The sequence below is a fragment of the Zonotrichia albicollis genome, chromosome 4 (assembly GCF_047830755.1).
Source record: "Zonotrichia albicollis isolate bZonAlb1 chromosome 4, bZonAlb1.hap1, whole genome shotgun sequence".
Classification (NCBI taxonomy): Eukaryota; Metazoa; Chordata; class Aves; order Passeriformes; family Passerellidae; genus Zonotrichia; species Zonotrichia albicollis.
The window spans coordinates 21130820-21150008 of record NC_133822.1 but is presented as its reverse complement, the minus strand read 5'-3'; the positions used below and the strand labels follow the sequence as shown (position 1 = coordinate 21150008).

The 19189-nt window shown below is 44.1% G+C and overlaps 1 protein-coding gene across 3 annotated transcripts in view; it reads right to left on the bottom strand.

Annotated features, from left to right (window-relative positions):
- Positions 1–3128: 3128 nt before the first annotated feature.
- Positions 3129–19189, bottom strand: part of ATP6V0A4 (ATPase H+ transporting V0 subunit a4) — a 30003-nt gene continuing 13942 nt past the window's right edge. For all 3 annotated transcript variants that reach the window (XM_005482743.4, XM_074539054.1, XM_074539053.1), the window contains 10 exons: positions 18957–19096; positions 18536–18693; positions 17994–18087; positions 15459–15577; positions 14245–14461; positions 12521–12628; positions 10510–10644; positions 9423–9540; positions 8247–8418; positions 3129–7211 (listed from right to left, as the gene is read on the bottom strand). In XM_005482743.4, coding sequence (XP_005482800.1) covers positions 7118–7211; positions 8247–8418; positions 9423–9540; positions 10510–10644; positions 12521–12628; positions 14245–14461; positions 15459–15577; positions 17994–18087; positions 18536–18693; positions 18957–19096 — 1355 coding nt within the window. In that variant the 3' untranslated portion in view covers positions 3129–7117. The remainder of the gene's footprint in view (positions 7212–8246; positions 8419–9422; positions 9541–10509; positions 10645–12520; positions 12629–14244; positions 14462–15458; positions 15578–17993; positions 18088–18535; positions 18694–18956; positions 19097–19189) is intronic.

Here is a 19189-nt window from a genome sequence, read left to right as displayed (position 1 = left end):
TTCCAATTAAATGAATCCTCAAATTACCAATATAATGAAGTGTTTACACAAAGCAGAGGCCTGAGAAAAGCCAAGCCATCCAGCTCTTCCCACTGCCATAGGCAGCAGCTACCAGCCTGGTAGGTGTGGTGGGAGGGGAATGTAGGATGCTGATGTTGTGGTTCCATGTACAGAGATTTTAAGTGGCTGGAGTGGCACAACTGAGGACCCTCCCTCTACCCCAGCTAAACAAGGACCCAAATTTCCAGTCCTGTCAATAGAAACCCACCTTTTGGTGGCTCTTTTCTCTCTGTGTGGATTTCCTCCAAGCCAATAGCATTTTCTGCCTCTTTAGGTGCAGTGGCCATCTCAGCTCCTGCTGGGATCCACTGTCACAGCAGGCAAGGCTAGGATTTACCTGTGAAATCTCACAACAGTCACTTGAACGAGAAAACAGCAAGGCAGTTTCTCACACCGGAGTGGAAACTTTCAGATACAGTCAAATATGGGTTTCATGCAGCTATTGGAAGATGTCCCTTCCCTTTAGGGTTTCGGTGAAAAACACATAGAAACATCACAGAGTAAGTTAATTGAATGGAGAGATATCAGTCATCACATCACACTGGCTACTTTTATGGAAAGTCTAGGGATTGCCTTAGGGAAGACTGGAGACCTGCTAAGACAAGAGAGCATGTGACAATTTCTCCAGCCCAGAGGGCAGTGAAATGCAGTGCCATTCTAAAAGATGCTGCATCTCCAGGAGCCAAGACCTGATACAACCAGTAGTGGTTGTCCCTGTTGGAGGCTCCCCAGTGGAGCTGGGTTTGAGTAGAGGTGCTGCTCTCTACAAGTGGTCAGTGTGGTGGGAGCCCCACTGAGGCAGAGCCAGGGGACACAGCCAGCTCCCTAACCCCAGGCAGCAAACTGTCACAGACATGTTTTATGAAAAATCCTTTCCTTAGGACTTTTTCTCCTGAGAAGCTGAGAGGCCTCAGGAACAAAATGTAAACAACGGTTATCTGCTGCTGTGGAATGCAACAGGTGCATCTGTGATTGGTCTCATGTGATTGTTTCTAATTAATGGCCAATCACAGTCCAGCTGTCTGGACTGTCTCGGTCAGTCACAGGATTTTGTTATCATTCCTTTTCTATTCTTAGCCAGCCTTCTGACGAAATCCTTTCTTCTATTCTTTTGGTACTGTTTTAATATAATATACCATAAAATATTTAATTATCATAAAATAATAAATCAAGACTTCTGAAACATGGAGTCAACATTCTCATCTCTTCCCTCCTCCTGGGACCCCTGCAAACACCATCACAGCACACAGCTTCCTGCTGCAAACCAACCCATCTGCCTCATCCCTTGGCACACTAATCCCCATCCTCTCAGGGCACCCATAAACACAGCCATGCGTTCTGGGTTGCAACTGGAAGCTGGATTCCCCTGCCAGTGTTTCTGGCTTTCAGCACTAGCTCTTTTGGCCACTGTTGCTTTTCCTCATCAGAAAAACTCATGTTAATCCTAAGCACACTGATTGGTTAAACCCACAACCTTTCCTGCTGAGTGCATGCTCAGGCACTGCATCTGCACTTTGCTGACCCCCTTTCCTTCGATGACCTCCCTTCAAGAGTGCTGGGCTTGGCCCAGGCTGCAGGGAGGCTGCAGAAGGGTGAGAGCTGGAGGGAATTAATGGCTGAGAGCATTTAATGAGAGATACAAAATTCCCTTTGAGATAGAGGGCAGCAGGAACACAGAAAGCATGGAATTACAGCACTACAGCATGGACACCCAGGTCCTATACTGAGGTACAGTTAAAAGGGGGCCATTAAGGACTAATGGCAGATTAGTCAGCTGGGTCACATGCACTGACCTTCCTGTCACAGGTCATTACAGCCCAGCACCAAAGAATATGCAAAGTATATTGGTTACATCTGTCTCTCAGCAGTGCCACAGAGTCACCAGCTGATTATGATGGCCAACAGCTAGGGACTATTTTCAAGTGGAACCAGCTCAACAAAAACCAAAGAAGGTGCCTGGAAGAGCCCACAGGAAGAGGTAAAGATTTACTGTGTATCTGAATAGCCAAAGGCTCTGCAATAACAAAATCTGGGCACCTGTTCTTCTCCTTTTCTATTCCTTTGTGACTAGAGACCTGCAAACACATTCTACTCTCAGCTGCCACATCACACTGTGTCAGGTTAAACAAACACTCTCCTCCAAAATGTCTGTGGAAGGCACAGCCCACAGTGGTGGCAGGACAAGCATCAAGGCCTGGGCCTTTGCCCACCCATCCTGATGCTGGGATGCCCTGCTACTCTTTGCTGAGAGGTCTTGGGGCATTTCACTGGTGCCTGCTCTGGGCTATGGGCATTCCTTCTGGGAAGTGCCACAACTCTTCCACAGAAAGGGAGGGAACCCCAGTCCCTGGTGCTGCTGTGCAGAGCTCACAGTGAGGGTCCTGTGCTCAAGCAGAAGGCTGCAGGGCCACCTCCAGCACCCCGCAGTAGCCAGACACCCTCAGAGGCAGCAGATGGTAGATAGTATCTAGTGTGAGAACCACACTAGTCTCTAGCACAAATAAAACCACAAATAGCAGCTGGTAAGCAGGTGGGATACATTCTCCAGCACCTCAACACCAGAAATCCGTGCAGGCACAGTAAACCTCCTAACATTTCCTACCAACCTGAGTTTTGCTCATCCCAAACCTATGCAGCCCTGTTTGCCTTAATGGAGCAGCTAGTGTCTATCTTCAGGGAGTCACACATTTCCCTCTATTTGTAAATCCAACTAAACACCAATTGCAAGAGCCAAAAGAACAGCAGTGACAAAGCTGTTGCTGGCAGGGAAAATAAAAATCCTCCAGCTGAAGGGAACAACCAAGAGTACAGTGAAACTGCTGCTGGGACCCATTGGAATGATGCTGTGACCCCTCTCCAGAGGACTGTGAGGCACAAAGGCCATACAACATGCAGTGCTGCCTGTGACACCACCTGGGAACTCTGTCAGTAAGGTCAGAGACCTTCTCTGGCTGAGAATTTTTCCTGTAGGTGAGAGTGGGGCTATCTGATCACACAAATTATCAGACACCCCCAATAATAAGCAAGATTTTACTAAATACTTTTTATTTAGCAAAGCTTTCTTACCTCTGTGGTGTCTCAGGCTCGGAGGAGAAGACCTTTTCTATTTTCTGGCTGTATCTCCTCTGCTATTTACTTTTTACAGCGCCGGCAGCACTGTTTGTTTGGGATCCAGCTCCCAGGAGTCAGGTTTCCTCCTTGCTGGGCACAGGCAGGTCCCTCTCCACCCACCTCCAGCACCCAGGGGTAGGTGCTGCAGGCAGGGTGCTGACCTGTGCTTGTCTCACTCTATCTGCAGGTCCTTCACAGGCACTGCCTGCCACAGGTGTTGCTGCTTACTCATCTCTTCTTATGAGGATGACTCCAAGCAGGTGGAAGGAGAGTGCTGGGACACATCATTATTGAAACACCAGCAAGATCTTAGCTCATAGCTTTCAGAGGTTGGTCATGCAGCAGTCAGTGCCCATGTAAGGCACCTTTGCCATCCCCAGCCTGGGCACTGCAGCCAACAGCTCTTCTTAGGCCAGATAAAGCCAACTCAGGCACCATCACCATGAGAAAAATTAGGTCTGCTTCATCCTTCTGAATTTCTTGATGGAGCGGCAAAATGCAGGGAGCATTCATGGCTTTAAACTACCACAGGGATCCCAGCCTTGTTGTGCAGCAAATCTCAGTGCCATGATAGCTTGACTAGGAATGTATGTGCTGACCTTTACTACTCAGTGTTTCCAAAATCCTTCTGTTTTGAATACATACACTGAGCTGGCAGCAATGGTGCAATAGTTTTATCAAAGTAACTCCCAAGCTGAATCTCATCCTTCCAAGCATCTAGAAGATATTTGCTACCAGCCAACATATGCTATCTCACAGCTTTATTTTATATCTTCTTCTTAATAATATCTAATATTCAGCTGTTATTGGCATCTGCTCAATGAGCTGCACCATCCAAGCTGCCAGATCCATATCATTATGTTTGCATTGCAAAAACTGCAACAGTGTGTGTGCAATGACAGGAGGGTGCGGATGTTTCAGCATTCCAGCTCCCCAGCAAAGAAGGGAAAAAAATGACCAAAATTCCAGTGAAGTTCAAAGCCACAAAGATGGACTTTCAGGCCCAGGTGTTTGGGATTGCACAAAGGGATACTATGTCTGTTACATTTTTCCAACCACCTAATGGTATTCTACTTATTTGCCATGGAAAGGCAAAGGCTGATCAGAGTGAAGAACAAATGCAAATGCATGAAAGGTCCAGGAGAAATGAAAGAGTGGGACAGAGAAAAGAAAGGTCTCCATGCTGGCCAAGGACATGATGGAGAGCCATTGTATAGGTAAAGATTGAGGAAAGTGCTGTTTTCTGGAGGAGCCAGAGGCTGTTGCCAAGAAACTGTTTAATCCTGGAGTTTCTGAAACCTCAGTCCAAAAGCTAGTTCATTATCACCAGTCCAGAGGACCTAAGAGACTGGACAAGAACTCAATACCCAGTTTTTTTCATCTTCCACATCACAAAGTTGTCCTGGTGGGAAGGCATAGACACACACAGAGCATCAGCTCTCATAAGAAGGAGTAAAAATCTCAGGAAAGAATGACTATGAGTCACACTAAAAACAGTTTGCTTGACTTCCTTTCTTTGCATTTTCTTTCTACAAGGTCATTCACTGAGCTGTTTAATGTTTGTTCCCTACAAAATGACTAAACTCATGCCACCAGTTCTCAGAAACAAACTGCTCCCTAGCAATGGGATGAGCTTTGGGTCCAGCAGCATTCCCCACCATTCCCCACAGGCACAGATCCTGAGTCTGCTGCAGAGGGGAATGCTGAGGTCCTGGCTTAGGCCAAGTAATCACAAGTCACATCTCTTCCAGCATTGGGTACAGTACAGCCAAAGACACTGGGCTATTGCACCAAGAAGGTCTATTAGTGTACAACAGTGGTCTCTGCTGGACCTGACCACACCTGATGGCCACATCCACAGAACCAGCTAAACAATGTGTTCCACTCAGCAGCTGTGCAAGGAACAGGCAGGCACTGCTCTACTTCAAAATCCTCCTCTTCTTCTGCAGGAAAACCTTTTAAAAGCAAAGCACTCTCTGGAACATTTCTAGGTTTTAAAAGAATTCTTAAGAAGAACCCACATGGAACCCAGGGCTCTCTTCAAAGTGTATCAGTGCAACCCTGCCTCTCAGCAATCTGAATGCTTCTGGAATATTAGTGGACTTGGTCCTCTTGTGGAGTGGGGAAGCACCATTCCCATATCACAAATGCTGTGCTGTGTTATTTGGTTGCACAGAGAGAGAGAACTGAATTAAGCCCAATGTTTGAGTTACTGTTCAGTACAGTAAACTACAGACCACCTTCTCCTGAGGTATTCACAGGACAACTTGTTTTTCTTGCTTAAAATGTAAGCCTTAGACAAAGAGCAAAACACCAAGAAGCTTTGAAAGGAACGGATAATCTGTTGCTGGTAATCATCTTCTCAGTTACATTGCAATCACATGGAAGGCTGCAATTAAGATAAAATATGTGTTTGTGCAGAAAATTCACCCACTGTTTCGTAAAGCAAATTCTTTTCTCTGCATTTGATAACGCATCAAACTACTTTGGCCATTCTTTCTGCAAGACAGCTTTACTCCTGAGTAGGAATAGACAAAACAGGCTGGAAGGAAGAAACAAAGGTGATGTGCCTATGCTGAGCAACTGTGACACCATCTGCAGACATGTCTGTGTAGGTTTTTCCTGGGCCATAGGTTACTTATGCCCAAAGAGCTGGTGACCTGGGACCATGCATGGGTCATGGACACACTCCTGTGCCCACCTCTTCTCAGCTCCAGCTGCTGCTCTGAGCCCAAGCTGTTGAAAAGGTTGGTATGGCTTCTTGAGGCCCCAAGGGAAAAACTGGGACTACTGCTTGGCTTGGGGCTGTATTTCTCCCCTGTCACTGTAGCTGGAGGTGACTCTCAAGCCTGACTACTGCAGAAACATAACCTGTGATGAGTGTAACACTGTGTGTCCTGCTGGGAACACTCCCATGTGGGTTTTTTGGTGGAGCTGGATATCAAGGCAGTGAGTTTTGAAAATAAGGGCTTGTTCGGTCACAGACCTTAAAAGGGAGCATTGTCCACTTCAAATCCCTTGGTGTACTCTGTTTTCTTTACATATTTCAGGTTTAAAAAATCATAGCCTGTTATGATTAACATTATTCAGTTTGAAGGATTAGTAATTCATGAATATTTCAGAAGATCGCAGTACATCAGTACTTCAAATTCACGCCAACTGTTTTGATTCCACTTTTCTTTCTTTCATTAGATATTAGCATTTCTCCACAATCTGCTTTAACAAGCCATCTTGAAAAATACAGCACATCTTGCGTCTTCAGTGACAAACAAGTCAATTGAGATAAATAAAATGGCTGCCAATGTGGAAATTTTTGTTTACACAGCTCAAAACTAACACTTTTGTTAAGTGATGATGTGTGTACATTTCTATAATCCAATGCTGTCAAGCCCTGGAGCAAATCAGATAAAAAGGGGGTTGTTCTACTAAAGCATGTAGAAAATTGCAAATCTGCAATACGATCTGTCTTTGAGATGGTTTGCATTGTGTGCTAAATGAAGGGTTGAAATCTTATAAGGGACTTAATTACATCATATGATCAACCACACACAAAACATATTTTCCTTGGAAAGATATATACCACAACGACAGGGCAGCAAATGGAGCAGAACGCATGTGAGTCGATTGTTAATAACCAATTTAATTCCAAAGCTGCATCTCCTCTTTTCAACCAAGCAGTAGGCAGCTGACCCCATCAAATGCTGAGGACCAGGAACTTGCAGACATCAATGGAGTCTTAGCCAAGGCTCCAGCCAGACCAGCTGATACAGGTTATCTCTTAGGTGATAAAGGAGTATATTGGAATGCAGCTAGGACATATTCATCTGCAATTCTTCTTTCAAGGGCCATGCCCCATTCTCTTTCATCCCATCTATCCTACTCTGTGGGTAAGCCACCACAAGGAAACAGAGGCAGGTCTGAGGAGGGAAACAGTGATGCACTGGTTTTACTCTTCTGCAGTGCCATTGATGATGTGATTGAAGGAGAATGGAGAAAATTTGTACCCAGCTCCCACGTAGAACTTGTTCTGAAATTCCACCCTAGGGAGGAGCAGAGGGAGGCATCAGTATTGCCTGTAGGCAGGACCAAGAGGCTGAAATACTGCAACCATGGGAAAAGTGAGGCCACAAGAAAATTGCTGACTCTAAGCTGCAAATATAGGCCTTTATGGGAGCAGCAGTGAGACACAGGCAGCCCAAGGAGCAACATGGCACACATCAGCTCTGACTTTCTGTGGAGCCAGACTGGAAATGTCATCATGAGGCCAGTGAGCAGAACCTTGCCTGGTAAACCTGCTTCTAGAAGCTCTGAGAGCTGGGATAACCACCTGCTAATTATACTGGAGGGAGACAGACACTTCCTCTTCCCTGCACAATGACAAGCACCTGGACCATGGTTTGGCAGTGTTTATGATTTGTGCTAGGACATGGTGAAAAAGGCCACAGCTTGGGGCTCAGGTAGAACACTGAGTTACGGTGGTGGTGAAGGGTGTTTGGTCACCTTGGTCTTGCTCACGTCTGATGGTGGGTCCCCATCACTTTCCTTGCCTGCCCTGATGATCAGTTAAGGCCGACAGGGGCTAACTTGGAGCTGGTTTGCCACAAAGCCTAAGCAGCCTGAAGCTCAGCTTGGGCTGATGACACAAGCACAGACCCAGGTTTTCATCAGGTTTTGCACTCCCAGCTGAACTCTTGCTGCCCTTGCCAGCTGTCTTGTTAGATCCTTGGGTGGGATACACAGCCAGTAGTGTGGCTGTGCTGCCTTCGGGCCTTGTTGTGCAGGACAAAGAGGCCTCAGTGGCTCTGCATGGTTACCAGGACAGAACTGCAGGTTGCCATTTGCCTCACATGCTGACAACCACCACGGGTGCAGGAGGACAAGCAGGTTGCTCCAGGGAGCAGGTCAGAGCAGGGATCTGAGCTCCCTTTGGAAGCGCCTCCCTCATTCATTTGCCAAAGAGAACCAATGGTCTAAAGCACTGGCACAGCATGTCTGACACTGTGCCCAGCTGTTCCCACAGCCTTGTTCCCTCCCAAGCCTGATCTGGAAAAGCTCCAGAGGAGCCCTGCCCATACCAGTGCAGACGCAGGGCATGCAGGAAGGCCGAGAGCCCCTCCATGACCAGCAGGATGGCCACCGTCAGCACCGCAAACGCCGCAAAGATGATGAAGATGGCGATGAGGCCTGCCCAGCCGCTGCTGCTGAGCCCATTGTGCATCACCATGGTCCAAAGCACCTCTGACAGCTCTGCAGAAGGAAATAAAAGGAAAAAAATGCTGAGCAGCAGCTACAGACAGACATAGCATGCAGTCTGCCAGCTCACCCCCTTTTCCCAGTTTGTGGAATATGTATGCCCTTAGCTAAGCTTTTTACTTGCTTTATTTTATTTGGGTATCTGTTCTGCATGTAAAGCTAATGTGTATCAACTTCCACTCCACTCTTACTAAGCTTATTTCTGTGCCAAGAAGTACAGCTCAGCCCTGTCAATCCATGGCATGCCACCCTCCTTGCCCCCCACCCCCTTTCTGTTTTCCTTTTTTTGTGTGCACAATTCTTTAGGGCAGGTGCAACTCCTAGCCAGAAGCATCACAGCAATATTAATAAAAAGCATTTTAGAAAAATTAGAAACATTGAAAATCTAAGTTCCAGCCTGAGGCAATTTCTAGTATTTGAGCATCTGTTTTTATCACAAACCAAGACAAAAGACATTGAAATGCTGTACATTTCTCATGGAATGGGATGTTCCACTGAATGTTTCTGGGAAAAATCCCAGTGAAAATGATAAATTCCAGAAGCTCTTGAGCCAGACCTCTTCTTTCTTGTTTGCTGAACAGAATCAAAATTACTGTTTCAAGTAATTTTGGCATTCATCTGCATACCCTAAGGCTACAGCAAGTGCTTCTTGGGAAAAGCAGCTATGGCTCCCATACTGCCTTCACCTCCATGGACTGGACTAGACAAGTGGGCTGCACCTCCCACCATGCCACACACCATGAGGGGTGACTAAAGAGCAGTGCAGGAAAAGGGGCCCCAGCCAGTGAATGCAGTCAGAGCTGCCAGGGATCACCTCTGAAAACTGAGACGCCCACCATGAAACACTTGGAGTGATCTAACCAGAAGCAAAACATCCTCACACATAAATGTCCACAAGGAGAAGCTTGGATTTCATGAAGAAGTTTGCAGCAATAGTCAAACACCAGCAGAAGCCATGACGAGCATGGTGAGGACACTAAAGGGGGACAATCACTCACGTGCATGGGCCAAGCTCAGCGCCCAGAGTCGCAGGTAGGAGGCTGTGTTGGAGATGCAGCCAAGGCAGTATTCAATGGTGTGGATAGCTTGGTGGACAAATATGTCTCCAAAATTGAACTGAAACAACATATAGAACCAAAAAAGCTTTATTAGTTCTCACTTCAGGGCTTTCTGGTTAGCAGAGCAACACTCCACCAAAGGCTCTTTTCACTCCTTTCCTTGCTACGTCCTGAGAAACACAAAGGTATTTCCCAGGAAAAGAAACTGCTTTGGAAAGTGTCACTTCTCTATGATCTTCTCATACATTCTCACTGGGGAAATACAATTCCAGTGAAAACTAAATGTTTGGGGAACAGCTCAAATTCCACTCTTACAATTTCAAATCCTTAAGTGTCAATCCAGTTGCTGCCAATCTCTGCAATTTCTTATAGAGGTAGAAATTCTTATGTAAAATAGGGGCTTTCAGACTATCTGCCTTTGGGCATACACATTTTGGGAGATATCGCTGAATAACTGTATCTCATAATAATGAATAAGCAAATCTGTGAAGATTCCCTTTGACTGGGAACAGCCAGCCATATCCACACTCAATATTGTTGATACTCCCAACTGCTACAAATATTTTTGTCACTTTCTCCTGTGTTGTTCCCTACTGTAGAAGCTCTTGACAATATCTGCCAAAGGAAGGATTCTCTCCCTAGTCAACAATTCTGGCTGCCAACTTTAAATGCTTCTTTGCAATTTAGAGAAAGGAAAGCTCACTGACTCTTGGGAAAGAGTTGACCTTCTCTGGGTGCAATGTGGAACTGAACAACCACCCCTGAGGAAGCAAAACCCAGAGGTTTGTAAAAGCTTGAGTCTTGCAAGAATGTGTGCCACCACCAGGCAAAACCAAAGGAAAAGTTTAGAGGAAGTAATTCAATCAAAGTTCAAACCCTATTCTGTTTGAAAACACAAATTGTTACAACAGTATGTGTTGATATCTTGTTAGAAAGAAGGGCTGGCAGTTCTGCAAAAGTCTTCTGCTTGACATTTGTCTTCTACTATTGTGTTTGTCTGAATAATTTTCTGCCCAAAGTTTCTTACCTCTTCATCCTCACCCTCATGTCCTCCATGGCCACCACTGTGGCCTCCCTGGGAAGCTTTCTTGGAGTGATTGGTCTCTGGGACATCTGCCTCATTTTCACCTCCTGAGTTTCCTGAGATGGCTTGAGAACGGAGCTTTCAGAAACAAAATGCAGTATGCTTGGTTGATACCAAAATGAAGAAGTCCATGGCACAGAAGTCCCTCAATAACCTCATGATGGGTAACAGGTGAAGGATTATATCATGAACACAAAGAGTTTCAACAATACTCATCAAGGACAACAGAAATTGAATATTCCCACCAAATGGCTAATAATACCTAAATGTTTTCCATCCTAGAGCATTTTCCAGTGATTCCAACTATATTGTAGCTAGTTTCTAGTGTCACAATGCACTCTTTGATACCATCATGAGAAGACCCATCACTTTAAGCAAATGAGAAAACCAATGTACTTTTAAAGCTGATGATCCCAATTAGATGGGTGCAAATCAAAGGAATTAGTGTCAAGCAAAAGAGCAATGAAGCCTAAGAGGATCATATGACTTGATGAAGGTCACACAGTTCTTGGATACAGGCAGAAATAAAATTCAAAGCTCTTGATTCATTTTAAATTGGCAAAAACCTTGTGTCAACTTCTCTACAATTATTATTTACAGGACTTTTCTAGAGGCCTGATCTAATAAGTCCTATTATACAGCATAACCAAATAGAGACCTCATGGCTTCTGTCAGGTTCTGCCTTGTCACCCTTTATAGCCTCCAGCAGGTTTCATGGGAAAGGTCTCCTGTCAACATATTGTTTCCTAGTACAGCAATAATGATTGTCACACCAGCTTTATCTTTGCTTTACCTGAATGTCAGCACAGAAAACAGACTCTGCTGCAAACATATAAATCTAGGGCAATGGAGGATGTGATCAGACAGCTAACATATGAAAATTAGGAATAGAAATATGGGGGCACAATAGGAGGTGGGTAAAACCTGTCAGATGTTCCTGGCATAAAAGCAGGAGATGGAGTCAGCCATGTCAAGCCTTCATCCAAATCCCAGAACAATGACAAAATAAGAAATTACAGTGCAGAGGCAGGGCTGAAAAGGTCTCCCAGGGACCTGGCTTTCAATTATAGGTCAGAAGTGACTGGGTTGGAAAAGGTCAAGCAGCAAAACCAGCATCTCTTTGTTCAAATGGAAACATCTGTGCCCTATAAATGGTACTCCAGCCACTAACTCTAACTATAAAGAGAAGTAAATCTTGACTGACAAGTAAAGTCCTGTTAGTGCAATGATGGAGAGAATTAATGATCAGCTGGGAAGCTGCAGCTGCCACAGCTGTGTGTTGGGAAGCTGTGGGCAAACCGCAGAGCCCATGGGAAGGAGGGCTCTGTTAATGTGAAGGCAATCACTTAAGGAAGAAAGAACTACAGAAAGCAGGCAACAGCTTTTAAATCAAACCTCTCCTTCAAGTACTGTTGCTCTCTCCACAGCCATTTCTACAGAGAGCAAACTTATGGTTAGTGGAGATTGTGGACTGACAACTGAGGTATTTTCCCTGTCTTGCCTTTACCAGTACTTCAATCTTCTGAATCTTCTTTGATTTTGGATACAGCGGGTAAAAGAGCTTGGTGTCAGCTTAACAAATAGGGTATGTCCTTGCCAGCAAAGCTCCTGCTTCCTGGGAAATGTTTCCTTCATTGGAGATACTCAAAAGCTGTCTGGACACAAACCTGAGTAATGAGCCCTAGGGAACACGTTTCAGCAGGGAGTTTGGACCAGATGACCTCCAGTGATCCCCTCCAAATTTAGCCATTCTCTGATTCTAGTTTAGATGGTTTAGAGGTGTCCATACACATGTCCTGGGCATATGTGGCGTAAAGCACACTTGGAAATTCTCAAAGAAAGCCTGAGCTCAGAGAAATGTAGAATTACATCACTGCAAAGAGTTTTTGGGGTCTGTCTCCCCAGCTTTGCCTTTGCAGCACTGAATCCCCCCCAGCTGATCCACATCCCTTACCACGCGCTGTGCTTTCTGGTGGTTGGCTCGGAGGATGAAAGGTTTAATGAGGAGCATCCAGGGAACAGCAATCAGAGCAAATATGACTAAGAAACTCTGCACTTCTTTCTAAAAGACAAAACAACAAGAGCAAAAAGTTGCTTTACTTCATTTAGCCAACTAAGTTTATAGTTAGAAAGCTGAGTCTATATAATGGTAATTTTTTTAATACAACAAATACAACTCAACTCCCTGTTCTATTTGTTGTATTTGGCTGTGTATCCTCTGCTCATGAGAATAAGAATAAATGTATAGTGCTCAAGGCTCCAGAAAGCACATTCAGCTAGAGATGGCTGGAGATCTGGAGATAACAGGCTTTCATGCTGAAAAGGGTTAATTTACCAAAATCTCATGCTACTGACTTGAACCTGGCTACTCAGCATCCCAAGTGAATGTTCTAACTCTGAGTGAGTCAGTCAGGCTGCCTGGCTTTGATCAGTGTAGAAAGGCTGCAGTAAGAGCCAGGTCATTCATGTCTTGCCCTGGATTTACTCCACATCTGCAATTCCAGAAGGAATTGAATCCCCATAGCTTGGGTTTGGTAACAGATTGTCCCCACAATATAAGGTGTTCTTACACTGCACTATGGCACCCCTGTTGCTGTCCTGACAAAACTGTTGGTACTTTCAGAGAAGAGCAACATCAAAACAAACAAAGAAAACCTTAAAGCACAACTTCTGCATTTTTTTAAAGCTGGCTCAGATGTCTAATCACCTCATGATTGGGCTCATACAATATTTTCATTCAGACTACCCCGGCAGATGGTGCATTCTGTTCCTGGTGGGTCAGGGGGACAGGAATATAGGAAAAAAATTGACACCTTGGGAGAGCTTTGGGTTGTTAAAAAGCACAATGTTATCTGAAGACTTTTTAAAGGCTGGGAAGACTGTGTTTTTCCAAACTCCCCTGAATCCTTAACAAGTTTTCTGGAGCTGATCAGGGCTCTCTACTAGTTCTGACTCACCAGCTGTCCCTAAAATTGAGCTCATGTTGGAATGACCAGTGTGCAACTGTATAGATGTGGCTGCACACATGTGGCTGGAAGCAGCACTTGCTTGCAGATTATTCACTGATGCTGCTGATGTAAAATCAATCAAAGAAAAAAAGTGCATGTTCTGAGAATATAAATAGAGATGACTTTAAAATGAGTTTCCTCTTAGGGGATATTTTTTTGCTTGCCTTTTTTTTTCAAGTGAACTCCCAAGAGGAGTTATTTCTGACAAAAACCTGCCAGAAAATCCTCTAGCTACTTCTACTTTTCTAGGTGAAAATGTCAAGTATTAAAGCTTTCCAAAGATGAAACAGGAACTTATCTTATAGGAAGAAAGGAAGATGTCTCTAGCATTGTGACCAGACTGCAGGACAGCATGCCTGCAATACACAGCTTTGTATCTCTAGTCACACTTTGATTTTTTCCCCCCAATAGTATCTCCCACTGCATCATTATTCTTGTCAGAATGACACTAGGAAAGAGATTTCCTCTACATCACTGATTGATAGCTGCTTTTCCCTCCCTGTTGACAAGACCAACACAACACAGACCAACACAAATACCAGAAGAATAAACTTTACTTTTGTGACTGACACTTGTGATTGAGCTTCTGAGTCTGTATCTTTGTGTCCACTCCCCACAACACCCACTGCAAATACAAAACTACAGTGGATTCAGGCTGCTTCATCCATACCTGATGCACATACAATGGAGCATTTGAGGTGTCACCATAGTTGAACAGAAACATGTTGATAAAGTGGATGAGGATGCTTGGTGCACTCTGGGATGAATAGACATCAAAACGGCACCATTTGAAAATAATCATGAAGACCAGGTAGCCAAAAAGAGAGATAATAAAAATCATCTCTGGAATGAACTGAAGGACAATGTTTATGTAATTCCTGAAGTAGCTGGAAAGAATCAGGAAAGAAAACTAGAGTTAATACACTAGATATTAATACAAGTTTGCACCCAAGTATGGAAATATTTAATTTTTGGAAAATAACCTAACAAATTTACAACTATCACTAGCCAAGAAAGAAGTCCATAATTACAAGCTTTATCGGTGAAAGCCATTGTTTAAATACAGAAGCTCTGTTATACTGATTATCTTCAGATTTTTATACTTGACCCACCAGTATCTCAGCAACTCAAAAGATTATTACACCGAAATAAAAGACAATTTTCAAAAAATGTCTTATTCACAAAGTTGAACCTTATATGCCAAGAAAGTGATATAATTATGTGTAATAAATAATATATATATAACATAATATATATACTATAAATATATACATTTATATATAATATAAAGGTATACAATTAGATATATTTATTATATGCCAAGAAAGGTATAGAACACTTTCTGCCCTTGAAGGTCACTATATACACTGCCGCTTTGGAGAGTCTCTCAACACAATAGTATCAGCCCCTGCACTCTAACACCATTTTTTATTTGCTGTTGCAAAATGTAGATGAGTACACCCACAAATCCTGACCAAGAGCTGCTAAGCTAGGCAAAATGCACATGCTGTGCAAGATTTCAGTGTGTTTTGGTTTAGGCCAAAAGAGCTTGTCTTTCAAAGGGAAAGTTGTCAATAGTGGGTGGTGCTACATCTTTTTAATTTAGTGTGTTTCAATATTTCTGCAGAATATAAGAAAGTAAGTTAAAAAGAGAGTTTATTTAAGAAATACCTTGAATGTTATGGCTATCCTTTGGACTTAGCACTGTATATTAACCATTGTGTGAGTCAGTCAGTGTATGGGACATTTCTACCCACACCAGGGAAAGGTCAAAATTCAGATCATCTCTCCAAAATATGACTTTCTCTCAGTGAAGGACACCAGTTTAGTGATGAGGACTTGTGTGCTGCTGCTGCTGCAACAGGGTTGCTGAAATGAACTTACATGTGGTTGAAGAGACTGAGTACCACCCCAAAAACCATGTGCACAATCCCTATGACGACCGACATCTTCATTTTGTAGGAGTTCAGGAAAGTCAGCTTGTTTGTTGCAACATTCCAGATCTTTGGGTAAAGGAACAAAGAGAGAGAGAGAAGAACAAGATTTTCAGGTGTTTGATCAATAAAACGTTTGTGGATGTTGTTGCTTTAGCACCATCAATTTATTCCTACCAGTTCTAGTAAGAGGGTAGCAAGGCACAGAAATCTAGATGTTCCTTTTATGACTTTTCACTCTGCCAAGGTATTAATCTAAAATGTATAAAGTATTAAACTTTTAACAAAGGAAACAAGGATTTAAAATGATCCTGTAACTTTACTTCAGTCCTCCAGAAACCTCTGCAGAGGCTGGTAGCAGAACCTAAATATTTTCTGTGTCATTTCCTGTCCTTAGGCTGAGTCATCATCTTTAGCAAAAGTGGAAAGGCATGAGAAAATCCCTCCTGCTACAATCAAAATTAGTTCCACCCTCACCAGAGAAGCACTAAGAACAGAGCATTATCAAATTTTTTGTTTGAACAGAAAAAACTCTTTTCAACTCTTTGGCCATGGAGATCAGCTTACTGCCTGCCTCTCTGCACTAACTTTTTAGTTATGTTAGGACATACATCCCTTCTCAAAAGTCCTGCCTTTTGTATGCTACAGAGCTTCAGGGTTGTTTCTCCTTTTTTCTCAAACCTCCTAGACCCCAAAGTCTTCTGTCCTCAGAGACAGTAAGTAGAGACCACTTTTCAGACACTAAGTATAGTACCTGAAGAGAAAGGAGGAAGACAGGATTATTTGGAGGGTGAAACATGAGCTTTTCGTGTTTGTTTGACATGTTTTGCCTATTCTCTGGATACCAAAGAGATTGTCTAGCTTCTCCATATCAGGGTGACTTTTTTCCCAAGATACAACTCAGTCATTCCATCCAGATTTGCAAAATGCAAAGAGCCATCCATCCTTCAGGGCAAATGACACAGATAATCTCCTCAGAGATTATCTGGAAGCTGGTGCTTCCCATCCACCCCTTTCCTTCCAGCACTTGCTCAGCCATTCTTCCCTCCCCTCCTTGACTTTTACACTCTTGAACAGGGAGAAGCCAGGTTGGAAGAGGTCTAGGTCAACCTAAATTAGGGCAACATGCAGAAAACTCAGCTGCTTCTGGCATGGTTTTCTGAACCAGACTGCCCACATCCTGTGCAGAGCTTTAGAGCTGAGTTTATAAAAAACTGACTACAAGATCAATGTCTCTGAGAACCAGGGGAGGACAGAGCTCCTTTGGGTGACCAATTGAAATGAGAGTGCAACCAGCAGGGATGGGGGTTATTTGACTAATATGAAGATTGAAGCAGGAAAGGTTGATGTGAAAAAGTACATTTCAGTACATGATAAAGACAGAACAACAAGAAAAAGAGAAATAGGACAAAGAGAAGAAAATGTGGCTAAGTTAATACTGCCATTTATTTCACATTCCATGCAACAAATAGACTGCATGAAATTTGGAAGTTTGCCTTCAAACTGATGAGCAATCTCTGGAATGGCTTAAGTACTCAAGTAAGGAAACAGAGTTCAGCAGAAAACAAACTGTAGCACAAGACCACTCTCCAGAAAAATCAAACTTCCTTCCTGCTTACTATTTTGCTGCTGCCTGTGCAGAGCTGTTAGCAATATATCAATTGCTAATTGCTAAAGGAAAGCATCAGAAGGACTGATGAATGAGGGGGTAAGTGGTGGTTAATGAAGTTGTATTGAATAGCGTGGTACCTGAGCATGATGCAAATAGTGTGGAATAAGGGGTGGAATGGGCTGATTTTGCCTGGGTTAGAGATATTTTTCTTCATGGTGGCTGATTTGGGGGTGTATTTTGGATTTGTAAACACAGGGTAAATATTATGGAGATGTTTTTGTTATTGCAGAGCAGGGTTTACACAGAGCCAAGGCCTTTGCTGCTTTTCATGAGGTTGGTGAGGAACTGGGGGGAGCACAGGAGACTGGGAGGAGACAGAGACAGAACAGGTGACCCAAAATGACCAAAGGAATATCCCAGACCATGTGGCATCATGGTCAGTGGATAAAGTGGAGGGAAGGAGGGATGTTTGGAGAGATGATGTTTGTCCTCCCAAGTCACCATCACATGTGATGGGGTCCTGCTCTCCTGGAGATGGCTCAGCTCCTGCCTGCCCATGGAGGAGATGACTTAATTCTTTACTTGTGTGCACAGCTTTTTCTTTCCCTGTTAAACTGTCCATATCTCCACCCATGAGTTTTCCAGCTTTCACCCTTCCAATTGTCTCCCTGAGCCCACTGGTGGGGGAGTGAGCAAGGGACTGTGTGGGGCTTGGCTGCTGGCTGGGGTGAAACCACAACAACTATATAAGGAACAAAGAGCAAGAAGTGAAAAGCACAGCTTCAGGAGAGAGTGCAGGGAGCTACTGATGTACCTGATATGCAGAAACAGGATTGAAATAAAAATTATCTTAGAGCAATTTAATTTAATTACCGGATCTATTCCAAATGGATATGGATTTCCAGAGTAGACTCCTGGGGTTGCTGGATTCAACTGAAGCACTGTATTTTCTAGAAGCACATCATTACTACAAGAGAAAAGGGAAACGACCTTTGCAGTTTACTCTCTCCATCAAAGCCCACAGTATATTTATGTGAGGTGTGCTGAGGACTACTACAGGATATCTGTAGCTGACTCCAGCCTTTCTGTGACCTGTTATCCTGCACTTGTGCTCATGCAGATGGGCCCCACACAATGGCAGCCTCCCTCACACTGATAATTCTCTATGCATCAGTCCTGGACACCTGCAGATTTTTATGCACATCAGTGCCTGAACAAACAGGCGTGTTCCCGGGGACTCTGCATTTCCATTTCAATAGTGAGTTCATCTGTGTGTGTCAGACAAAACCTCTGATTCATTCATGGCTGCATCCACAGCAGGGAGCCTTTCCCTTCCCCACACAGGCAGTCTCTCTTTCCAAGCCTACATGCTCCATTTGGTGTGTTTTTACTTCCTTCCTACATTTAGCACTTACTTCCAAGTGTTATTTTTAAACATGGGGATGATGTGCCAGGAAGAACCAAAGAAGTTGAATGATTTGGAGAAGCAGTCATTGTAGATGAAGCCAGTGTACATGGAGAATATGCCCATGAGCAGGATCAGGTAGCGCCCGCTGAAAAAGGTGTTCCAGATCTGCAGGGGGAGAAGGCAGAGCCAGTGACCAAAGTACCTGCAGGCCCATCAGTCTGTGGGCCTCAACCAACAGCAGACATGATTGTACTAGTCAGTGTATATACAATTATTCATAGAAAATTTTGGGTCCCTTGGGTGTATGAGTAGGTAGAATTGCCAAACCTCTGCCTCACAGTTATCTTTGAACCATCTCCACACAGCCCTTGGGAGGCTGGATGTCCCCTTTATCCAGTGGGGCTGATGAGCCTACCCCTGGTACTCACCTCATTAGTGCTTTTCTGGGCCAGAAGGCTCTTCTCATTAATGACCATCCAGAGTGCAAAGCCCAGCATGACAGCGCCGTGGCCACAGTCCCCAAACATCACCGCAAACAAGAAGGGGAAGGTAATGATGGTGTAGGGAGCTGCAGGAGGGAAAGGCCAAGAAGCTCAGCTCTCTCTAGACAAAAAGGCCTCATCAAAGGAGCAGTCTACCCCAGCAGGCCATTCCTTACAGG